This window comes from Scyliorhinus torazame, chromosome 2 (assembly GCF_047496885.1).
Source record: "Scyliorhinus torazame isolate Kashiwa2021f chromosome 2, sScyTor2.1, whole genome shotgun sequence".
In the NCBI taxonomy this organism is placed as follows: domain Eukaryota; kingdom Metazoa; phylum Chordata; class Chondrichthyes; order Carcharhiniformes; family Scyliorhinidae; genus Scyliorhinus; species Scyliorhinus torazame.
In genome coordinates this window covers 217962849-217975004 of record NC_092708.1, presented here as the reverse complement: position 1 = coordinate 217975004, position 12156 = coordinate 217962849, and the positions used below count along the sequence as shown (strand labels likewise).

At 45.7% G+C, this 12156-nt stretch overlaps 1 protein-coding gene across 6 annotated transcripts in view; it reads left to right on the top strand.

Annotated features, from left to right (window-relative positions):
• The window catches only part of LOC140395751 (sentrin-specific protease 2-like), a 117859-nt gene extending 116544 nt beyond the window's left edge, over window positions 1-1315 (top strand). For 5 of the 6 annotated variants that reach the window (XM_072483930.1, XM_072483935.1, XM_072483916.1 and 2 more), the window contains one exon: window positions 585-1315. In XM_072483930.1, the coding sequence (XP_072340031.1) occupies window positions 585-647 (63 nt within the window). In that variant the 3' untranslated portion in view covers window positions 648-1315. The remainder of the gene's footprint in view (window positions 1-584) is intronic. The other variant, XR_011936309.1, reaches the window with a different exon arrangement.
• Window positions 1316-12156: the final 10841 nt, after the last annotated feature.

Here is a 12156-nt window from a genome sequence, read left to right as displayed (position 1 = left end):
GAGCAGTGCAGACTGGGGCAGTGAGAAGAATTACAGCTTGTAACACTTGAAGCTCCACATGCACACTCTACCTCTCAACCACCCTTTTTCCTTTGTGGTTTGTCTGTGTGTGTGGGGGAAGTTAGAAAGGGGGCAATTGGGAATCGGATATAGTCAGTTGTATCTTTCGCCTATTTAATTATATTTACCTTAATTTTACACACCTGGTGACTGTAGTCAGTTTAACTCAACCAAAGGCATGGACGGGTATAAATATAGAATCTAATTTCACTTGTGTTCTGACTCCAGGTCAAGTGGGGCTGGAATTGACTGTGCATTAGCCCAGGGTGTCATGACACGGTACTGAGGGTGCAGGGCTGTCACTGCATGCCACTGGGGCACTGCATTGGTGGCTGCAGGTTTGTCACTGATGGAGAGAGCAATTTGAGGTTCTAAATTAAATACATCTTGTAAGTAGCACAATATGGATTAAATGTGATTATTATTTTCTGTATTGGTAACCAACTGCTGAATAAGTCCTGGGATGCCACCATGTGCAATTTCAAATAATAAATTAAAGTTTATTGTATTTTGATCTCTCTCAGCATGACATTCCATTCTTCAGGATGAAAATGGTTTGGGAGATTCTCCACAAAAAGTTACTGTGATGTTTGGCTGTTGGTAGAGACATTATTAAGGATGAGGTGGTTGAAGTGCACCTGTGCTAGCCTTTCCATGGACAGAAATGTGCCAAATACCTCTTACTGGAACCTGCATCTCCCACCGCATATTTAAATGAAGATGGAGTAAGATATGAGTTGCCATTATCCTCACCCACTCCTCATTGAGGTTTTGTAAGTATTTGAAGATGGCAAATAACAAAAGTAAGTTAACTCAGTATGAACTGAACATCCAGCTCGACCGTCCCTTTTTGACAAGCCCCAAAGCTGACTTCTGGCAAAAGATGGTGATCAGAACTGTGTTTAAGCACATGTTTCAGCAATGCACCGAACAGCATAAACACCCAGAAAAGTAGTGTGCGGGTTTCTTGTTGTCATGCCTTTCGAAAACAGTGAGTAGTTTGTAATGCCAGCAACTTAATGCAGATAAAGAAAGATTCTTCCTTTCCTCAACATGTGAAGCCTGTGTTCCACTTTTTAGGATTGGCGGTACAGTTGTCATCATGGCAATACAGTCGCTCTGTTATTGCAATAACTACATCTATTGGAACCAGTGGATTGGTAATTCCTTTGGACACTGTACACTCTTCCAATGTTTTGTCTGCTAAAATCTTTATTTATTACTTTCACATTTAATAAAGTTTATTTTGTTTTCACGTTCTGACTTTTGATATTGTCATTGATGTGTTAGATCTATGATTCGCAATCAAGTGACCTGAAGACAGTAATACACTTTGGATGCTGCAGTTAACTGTATTGTGCGTAAATGTGGAAAGTCTCACATGGATGTAACATTGCAGCTTCAGATTCGTATTGGGTTTTTCTATTGTATAAATTAGTTCCTTTTATGAAGCTCTGTGGGAAAACTCAAACCCAGTGAACCTTTGCTGAAGGGCCCATTGTACACCAATCCCTCTAAGATTTTTTTGTCTTGATTGCTTTGCAAACTGCTCACAAGTGCTTCAACTCTCAATTCCCAGGCTATTAAAATAGCATTAGACATTTGATGTACCATTTGAAAGCTGCTATCTCACTTTAAATCTGGTTACTACAATTGTCTTTTAATTCAGAACACTTTGTTTACTCTACCTAGAATTCTTCTGAACCTTGTCTCTGTTCACATAACTCCAGTCGTCTTAAACATTTTTTCTGCCCCAATTACCTCGTTATCTGGCCTATAACTTGTACTTTAGGGAGCTGACCTCTTTGCAGCTGCCGTCTTGTCAGTCTTCTAGCAGAGTTGAAAGATGTTCACTCCAGAGGTCCTGTCTCCAACTGCCCACAAATTTAGTTAAATTTAAAAGCTTTTTTTTATCTTTACAAGGGTCTCCAGTTGCTGAGCAACCCTTGTTAGTTCTATTTATTCTTCAGACCGTAGCATAGTAGAATCACAGATGGAATTTGTAGTGATCTGTACTTCTGTACATATATCTGCACATACACCAGGGACTACAGACAGATGTAACAGCCACAGCATCACTAGAGGGCAGCATCAGAGACGGGTATAAAGGGTCCAGCCCACGGGAGGATCCACCTCTTTCAGAAGCACAGGGCTAGTGAGCAGCAGACAGGGACAGCTCAGCATAGGCAGTTTATCTTAGCTTCACTGATCATACCTCTTGACTGTATTATATCTAGTTAAGCTCTGGAAACAGAACAAACCCATTGAATAAAGTATTTGTGTTAACTGGAAGTCTACAATCTTAATTCAGACTTGGAGAATAACATATGATACCAGAAGTGATTTCAGAAAGCTAGCTACCCATTCTGGCTGTTAGTCTCTGGCCTGCGATGATTTCTGGCAGAAGATCTTGTCGGGCAGGAGGACCGTGTCCAACCTCCACGGGAAGCGTTGGGAGCGACATGTTCCAACCTCACATCCATATAATGTGGAGATTGGAGATTACGATTGAGGAGTATTCCCCTCTTACTATTTCCCTACTACAAAGAAGTTGATGCGAGTATAGACCTTGTGTACTTACAAAAAAAATGAGAACTCCATCTCACCTGGGTGCATGAACCTCCACAGCCTCCATCTGCTCCATAAATATCCCTAGTTCTCTGGCCATGCCTGCTTTTTTCTCGTTTTGGGGTTCGATCTGTTCGTCATTGGGTCCTGTACATAGTTAAAGTCGCCCCCCCCCCCATGATCAAGTTGGTGCATATCTATATTGGGAATTTGCGCCATGGTCTTTTTTTACAAACTCCGTGCCTTCCCAGTTGGCCGTGTACACATTCACCAGGACAACTGGTGCCCAGTCCAGGGCACCGCTGACCGTGACGTACCAACGCCCTGGGTCTGTAACCGTCTTTGTCTCAGTAAACACCGTCCTCTTATTTATCAGTATGGCTACCCCCAAAGCCCCCCCACCCCCCTCCCTGCCCCGGGCTCTTGTCCCGTAACATGAATGGTGGCCGGGATTCTCCGCCGGCGGGATGCTCTGTTTTGCAGGCGGCCGGAGGCTTCCCGACGGCCTGGGGCTGCCCCACAATGGGAAACCCCATTGACCAGCCGGCGTAACGGAGCATCCCGCCAGCGTGGTGAGGCAGAAATGTGATGTGGCGGGGCGGAGCATCCCACCCGGTATGTCTGTCCCATCCATCCCTTCCTCACCCACAGTCGGTCCATCTCCCTCAGGTGCGTTTCTTGGAGGAAGTCTATGTTGGCTTTCATACTTTTCATATGGGTGAAGCTTCTGATCTTTTCACTGGGCTGTTAAGTCCCCTGACGTTCCAGATGACTATTCTGATGAGGTATTTTTTCCTCCTCCCCCCCCCCCCCCCCCCCCCCCCCCACCTCCTGCAGGATCAACCACACTTACCTTGCAGATCCTCCCCTGTATTCTAGAGAGTTTCCCTTTGTTGGGGGGCCTCCAAAATGGCCCCAGTCACCGTACTCACCATGAGGCCGGGCACCTGCGCTCTGTGGTTTCCCATTGCCCAGGGACTCTCCAAAGTGGCCACCAACAGTGTGTACACCATGTGGGTGAGCCCCTGTACTCCAGAACCCTCCAGAGTGGGTACTTGTGGTGCCACCTTGAATGACCTGTTGAAGCCAGTCGGCACCTCCCCCCAGCAGTTTTGTTCGCACTGCGGGGATATGTTTCCCCCTCCAACTGCCCCCGTCTCCCCGCTGCCACCCTCTTGTTCCCCCCACCTGTTTGCCCCTCTAGTTCCCCCCCTCCTTAGTGGTGTACCCCCCCTCTCGCCAGGAGCACTCTCCCTGGTGGAAAATGCCCCCCCACTCATACCTCCTGGTGCTAGCTTTCCCGCTAGTATGGTGGCCCCACCTCCTGGGATCGGTCTGACCCCCTCCTACGCCTGTTATGTTGGTATTCCCTCCCCTCTGTCTCCTCCTCACCCTCCTGCGCTCTGCTGCACTCTGGTGACCTACTGCTCCCCGGACCTGTGAAGTGCCGCCCGTACTACCTTCCATGGGAGTTCGTAGAATCATAGAATCTACAGTGCGGAAGGAGGCTGTTCGGCCTATCGAGTCTGCACCGGTCCTGAGAAAGAGCATCCTACTTAAGCTCACTCCTCCACCCTGTCCCCGTAACCCTCTAACCCCACCTAATCTTGTGGGCCCTAAGGGGCAATTTAGCATGGCCAATCTACCTAACCCGCACATCTTTGGACTGTGGGAAGAAACCGGAGCACCCGGAGGAAACCCACACACACAATGTGAGAACGTGCATACTCCACAGAGATAGTCACCCGAGGCCGGAATTGAACCCGGGTCCCTGGAGCTGTGAGGCAGCAGTGCTAACCACTGTGCCACGGGTGCCCCCACAGTGCCATTATCACAGCGTCTACATCCCACCCCAGATAGAAGTGAAGGCGGCGCTGGACGAATTGTACACAGCGATAATATAAATAACAGCGAAACATAACACCTGGAGGCCTTGTTCATCATGGCCAGGACTTCAACCAGGCCAACCTCGAGAGTGTACTGTCAAAATTCCACCAACACATCTCCTGTCCTTTATATTAATATAAATTTAGAGTATCCAATTATTTTTTTTCCAATTAAGGAGCAATTTTAGCATGGCCAATCCGCCTACACTGCACATCTTTGGGTTGTGGGGGTGAGACCTACGCAGAAACGGGGAGAATGTGCAAACTCCACACGGACAGTGACCCAAGGTCGGGATCGAACGTGGGACCTCGGTGCCGTGAAGTAGCAGTGCTAACCACTGCGCCGCCCTTCACATCTCCTGTCCTACCAAGGGTGTCAACACTCTCGACCACTGCTACACAAAAATCAAGGAAGCTTACCGATCCAATCCCTGACCGCACTTCGGAAAATCGGACCATAAGACGGTGCTCCTTCTCCTGGCATACAAGCAGAAACCTAAGCGGGAGAATCCGGTTAAGAAGGTCATGGAGTTCTGGTCCGAGGCAACAGGCTCCTACGTGACTGCTTGGAGTCAGTGGACTGGTCCTTATTTAAGAATGACGAATGTGATATAAAATAGTTACTTTAGAGATACTAGTTAATGTAATGTAGAAATAAGCCACTTTGATTCTGGCAGTTAGGGAGAAAGGGATTTGAGACCGCATGGAAAAAGCAGGAAGAGGTGTGTCTATGAGAGTGATGCTGCATTGATAGGGGCCAGAGAAAGGGATTGGAAGTGAGCCAATCAGAATAGATCAAACAGGTCAGGAGGGATATAGGCTGACCTATGGGCGTCAAGTATGTGAAACTTGATACCATTTGAATTGATTTGCAGAGATCCCTTTGTTTCTTTGTTCATTCTGGGATATAGGAAACTGGATGTCTCTTATATTTCTATGAAATGAATCAAGCTTGCAAGCTAAATAAATAACTTCTTTTTACATGCGAATCCATCTCAACTTTTATTGAGGCCAGACTGACAGAGAAAGAAATTTGGGAATCAACATTTGGTGCCGAAAACCGGGATTTCTCAGGGCGATCCTGATCCAACTGCGAAATCAGAATTAGACTGATTATGAACAGGAGGATGGGGAACAAAGGGCCCTCAATGTAGAACTGGAAAACGACCGCGCATTGATTGTTCCCCTCTTCTTATCGTCTGATTAGTCTGGTCACTCGCGGTTGGCACAGAAAGACCGCCTCGACGAAATCACAGGTCAGTCTGGGGATTAGCAATTTAATTGATGGGATTTCATATTGTTGTTTCGGCTTGGGTTAGGGTTTTGGGTTGATGGGACATCTCAAATGATGATTGAATTCCAAGTATAAGGGTTCAGAGGCTGATGTGACTTCATTAATGAAGGTTCAGTCTATTATATGGGTTCAGAGGCTGATGTGACTTCATTAATGAAGGTTCAGTCTATTATATGGGTTCAGGGGCTGATGTGACTTCATTAATGAAGGTTCAGTCCAGTATAACTGTTTTTAAATCTGAAGATGGTTCAACTCTATGTGTGAGTGTTTTAAATATATAGTTGATTAAGCTAAAATTGTCTCCTTGGACTGTATTGGCGGAAAACGCAGTTCCGAGGTCTAGTTGAGATTGTGAGGAATGCTGCATATTGGTTGAAGCAGAAGTCTCTCAAAGGGTTAACAGCAGCAGGCGAAGTTGAAAACAGACAGTGCTTCTCACTCAGGCTTTGAGATAACAGCAGCAGCCGTAGTGTAATCGGATACCTTTCCTTTGAGTCAGTGAACACCAGCAAAGTTACGTTTTGAATTAATTAAAGGAAACCAGTGGGTTTCTCCACCTCTTTGATAAAAGTTATTATTTTCGAAAGCAATTGATTGAAATTGCCAGAATCTTAAGTTTTACTTACTTGAAATAAGGTTTATCTCATTTTATCTGGAGATTAATAGAAACTTAAAGAAGATCATGGACACCATTTTAAAAAGTGTCAATCTGGAGATGATAGTTGATTTTGCTAATACTTATGTGTATGTAAAAGAAAAAAAAAACTTGTTAAAAGAAAAATTGTTAAGATAAAGAAATAATTAAGTTGTAAATGTTATACAAGTTTGTGTTAAGCAAATTGTAAATTTAGTTCTGAGTTGAGATCAGAGCTAAGCTTGCAAGTTGCAGTAATTCAATTTGAATTTTCAAACATTTTTAAGTTTAAAAAAAAAAGAGAGCAAATAGAGAAAAGAAGGACACAGATCTTGAATGTGTTGAATAGCACATTTCAAAGGCCCATAAATCTTTCTGTTATCTTAGACCTAAAACCTTCTGTTATCTTAGACCTAAAACCTAGGAAGATTGAAGAGCCAGAGGAATTTCTGGAGCGTTTTAATGAAATCTACCGGGGGCAGTCAGGCGATTTGCTGTATCAAAATGATCAGAATTCCCCTCAATACTGTGCTATGTTAATGCATTGCCTACCACCTTCTGTGGTTACTGCTGTGAAATGTAATAACATGAATTGGACAGAGAACGACCCTTCCCAGATGGCAAGGGCAGTCAGATTTTACTGGAAGGAGGGTGTAGGCCAAGAAGGAGTCTCAGTTACAAAGGTTAAGACTGAGTATATAATGAAAAAGGATGATCTGCGACCCCAACAAGCGGCAGAAATGGTAGTTTACCAGCAGGAGCTCCAATATAGTGACTTTGGGTGGGTGGATCAGCGAAGAGGAGGATGAGACAACAGTGCTATATTTCTATCACCCCCCAGTGGTGGACGTTAGACGTTGAACAGTCACTGCATCACGTTACCCTGGCCTATAACAGAACTGGACGAAACAGGGAGTTGGAGGACAAATACCGGCCATTACTTGAGACCGAATAGCCAGTCAAGGTTACAGCCACAGTCACGGGAAAAGAAGGTACAGCCGATTTTGTTACAATATCACCACATTTATGGCCACAGTCAGCTTCGGTAAGCCCTCATATTACACGTCAGGTCCATGACCAGTACCATGCCAGGGATATGGGGCGAAAGGTCAGGAGGGCAGTGGATCATTCGGATCCAACAGACTACGCACTTCAAGTCATGCCGGACGGCACTACCATAAAATATTTTGAGGTCCCTGAAACGATTAACACTCGACTGCAGCATCACAGGGGACATGATGTGTTGGAATATGTCAATCCACAGGTCTGGGCGGAATACCCATCACAAGTGGGAAAGAAAAATGTTACACCTATTAAGGTGATGATTAAGGATCATGTAAAGCTACCTTCCATTCGACAATACCCCCTGAAATCTCAAGCTGCTCCATCAATAGATAAATTAATTCAAGAGCTGTTGAAACAGGGTATTTTGGTCCCTTGCCAATCAGAATGTAACACCCCCATACTTGCTGTGCCTAAACCAGCCAAACCAGACCAGTACCGATTAGTACAGGATTTACGTTCAATCAATGCCATCGCATAGCCGTTACATGCTCTCACCCTCCAACAGGATATTACGGTGTATAGCTCCCACTCGGTCATCGCACTACTGAGGCAACTGCAGACTCAGCATCTTACCGCAGCTCGTCAGAATAGGTATGAGATATACCTTTTGAACAATCCACGTCTGACATTTAAATACTGTACCACTATCAATCCAGCCTGTTTTCTTAGTGGTCCCCCTGTCCATGAAGACGCACCTGGCCACGACTGTTTAGCCTTGATTCAGGAAACTACCACAATAAGGGGCGATTTGAGTGACATTTCGTCAGAACAACCTGACATGATTATGTGTGGTCAAATATCCCACCGGGGTTTAGTTATTGACCTACTGCAGGCCCTCCTTATGCCCGCGCAGATTTCCGTTATTAAATGCGCTGCCCACACGAATGGTACAACCCCAGTTGATGTTGGTAATGAACGAGCAGATTGTGCAGCGCGGACAGCCGCGCAAATTCAGCAAGTGATGGTGCCTAAGATGTTAAGTCAGACTAAACGATCCACTATAAATATGTCTGCTTCTGACAAGTCAATGCCAATCATCCAAGACGCCATAAGGTTACAGGAGGACGCTCCTGAGAGTGATAAACAAATGTGGAAACGGTTAGGTTGTACATATGATTCTGTTTCCTCTTTATGGACCACGCCTGCACATCAGACTTGTATGTCTGATGTGCTGGCTTTATGGGTCATTGAATGTGTACACTTTGCAACTCATTGTGGGGCTCGAAGGACTAGTGATTTGTTGCTGGACACTTGGTGGCACCCTAAAATGCAGGGGTTGGCCCAAAGTATCAGTAATCGGTGTTTGATTTGTCAGCAATATAACACCGGAAAAGGTATCCCTTGTGGGAAGGGGCAAACCCCGTTGCCCAGTGGTCCCTTTGAGACGCTCCAAATGGATTACATTGAGTTGGAAAGGTGTCAATGTTACAAATATGTTTTGGTCATTGTGATGTGTTCAGCAGATGGGTCGAGGCGTATCCGACTATCGATAATAAAGCTGCTACTGTGGTTAAAGTCTTGATGAGGGAAATCATTCCCCGGTACGGTATACCAGCTCAGTTAAGTTCTGATAATGGGCCTCATTTTATTGGACAAATTAACAAGGGGTTTTGCACCCAGTTGGGCATACGCCAGCAGTTACACTGTGCTTACAGACCGCAGGCGGCCGGGTTGGTTGAGAGACACAATCAGACCCTCAAAACTAAATTGGCTAAATTAAGAGCAGACACGGGACTGACATGGCTTAAGTTGCTCCCCGTTGCCCTCTTCCAGCTGCGGGTTACACCTGCGGGACCGGCCCGGCTCTCTCCCGCCGAGATTCTTTATGGCAGGCCTCTTAGAACACCCTGGAGCCTGCAGGTTCCCAGACTGGTTCAGTTTCATTAGATGACTGAAGAAATGACCGCCTATGTTCTAGCCCTTACGCAAGTGCTCAAGGAACTCCATGGCCAAGTCCGCGCGGCTCACCAGCCATTGCCCCAGTACCTAGCTCACTTTCAGTCCAGCCCGGTAGTTATGTCATGGTCAAAAATTGGACTAGGAAGGGGTCGGAGCCTCGATGGGACGGGCCCTTCCAAGTTCTCCTTACCACCCCCACAGCAGTTAAAGTGGAGGGGCGAAGTGCTTGGGTCCACCTACATCACTGTAAATTGAGTTCATCTCCACTACTGTAAAAGGTCGGATACTAACCTGCCTCCCTTCTCCAGTGCTATTTTACAGGTGTGGAGCATGATGGAGTGGCTACGCATCGTCTGTCTGATATTTGGCCTCACTTCGCTTGGCGTGTTATTGGCGATGGACATGGAAAAGGGGAATATTATGTATCTGTGTAGCCCCAACCAATCTACAAGGATACATCACCTATGCAAAGGTGATGTTCTTCGCTGCCCTCATATACGAGGACATGGTATCGACTCATGGAAGGTCATCAAAGTTAAGGAGAATGCAGGAGTCATGAAGCAGTTGCACCGGTCCCGGCGATAGGAAGGGAACATTATATGGACATTGCCTTGTTTTTGGAATACATGTAAATTTGATTTTGGATGTGTTAAGAGTGGTACAATAAAGGTAAAATCAGGCTGTCAGAAGAGTGTAGGAAGAGGCTATGAGAAAGAGAAAGGGACTAGAGAGAGGACGGGGCGTATGAGAAGGGAAGTACAGCTAGAACGTAGGTTACCGGGAGATACACTTAAGTTAGTTAAAGGCCAAACTGAGGAAAACCCGGGTAGTAAACCTTGGGAGCCCTCGGGGCAATAACCAAGGAGTTGTCTCAGCTACGGTTGTTTGCAATGCAGAACCGGTATGCTCTTGACTATCTTCTGGCCCGTGAGGGTGGGGTATGCGCCATAGTACAGGGCAAGTGTATCATGGGTGTTCAGGACTTGACCGCTAACATTACTAAATTTATGGATCGCATACGGGATCACTTGGACGGGATGCAGGATCCTGGCTCTTGGGGTAACTGGGGATTTGGAGGATGGAAGGACTGGTTGATAAATATGGCCATGTATCTAGTGGTAGCTATCGGCTGCATCTTTGTGGGCCTGGCCATCCTTAAATGTGTGATGGGTAGAATGCGGGGTGCACTGGATCAGATCACCGCCCCAATCACCGAAAAAAAATTTAACTGTTAAAATCCATGAGGGTGAGGCAGATGAAGGGGGGCTAAGACAGGAATTGGAAATGCAGCGACGGATCTTTTAGATGAGGAACCGTAGCTATGGATTGGATAGTTCGGGTATCATGGAATGATAAAAGGAGGGAATGACGAATGTGATATAAAATAGTTACTTTAGAGATACTAGTTAATGTAATGTAGAAATAAGCCACTTTGATTCTGGCAGTTAGGGAGAAAGGGATTTGAGACCGCATGGAAAAAGCAGGAAGAGGTGTGTCTATGAGAGTGATGCTGCATTGATAGGGGCCAGAGAAAGGGATTGGAAGTGAGCCAATCAGAATAGATCAAACAGGTCAGGAGGGATATAGGCTGACCTATGGGTGTCGAGTATGTGAAACTTGATACCATTTGAATTGATTTGCAGAGATCCCTTTGTTTCTTTGTTCATTCGCTTTCTGGGATATAGGAAACTGGATGTCTCTTATATTTCTATGAAATGAATCAAGCTTGCAAGCTAAATAAAATAACTTCTTTTTACGTGCGAATCCATCTCAACTTTTATTGAGGCCAGACTGACAGAGAAAGAAATTTGGGAATCAACAAGAACTCAGCAGCCAATCTAAACGGGTATGCCACCACCGTCACAGACAAATGTGTAGACGACTGCGTGCCAAAGAAAGTAGTACGTACGAAAGAGAAAACGCTGGAAAATGTCAGCAGGTCTGGCAGCATCTGTAGGGAGAGAAAAAAGCTAACGTTTCGAGTCCAGGTGACCCTTTAGCAAAGCTAAAGACAGAGAAAGTGGGGAATATTTATACTGTGAGTCATAGCCACAGAAATCCAGGGAAACGGGGTGCTAATAGCCACAGAAACCAAGGAGAAAGTGCTAATGGCGGTCCCCAGAGAGAACAAAAGGTGTGAGGGGACAAACAGCAGAGAAACTAACATCAGAAGCTAAACTGTGACAGATGGAGATGTGGGGGGAGGGGAAGGGGGAAGCAAAGGGGAAAGGAAAGGTGGATAAAATGGGGGGGGGGGGTTAAATATAAAGAAAGACAAGAAAGAAAGAAATGATAAAAGATAGTTCAAATAAAATCGGATGAAAACAAATGCATTGAGGTGGGATAGAGCTAATCATCTGAAGTTGTTGAATGTGATGTTGAGACCGGAAGGCTGTAGATGAGATGTTGTTCCTCCAGTTTGCGTTGAGCTTCATTGGAACATTGCAGCAGGCGAAGGACAGACATGTGGGCATGGGAGCAGGGTCTTTTGTTAAAATGCCAGCAACGGGAAGGTCAGGGTCCTGAATGCACCCAGATCAAAGGTGCTCAGCAAAGCGATCACCCAGTCTGCGTTTGGTCTCTCCGATATAGAGGAGACCACATTGGGAGCAGCGAATGCAATAAACCAGATTGGAAGAGATGCAAGTGAAACGCTGCTAAACCTGGAATGAGTGTTTTGGGCCTGGGATGTTAAGCATGGAAGAGATAAAGGGGCAGGTGTTACACCTTCTGCGATTGCATGGGAAGGT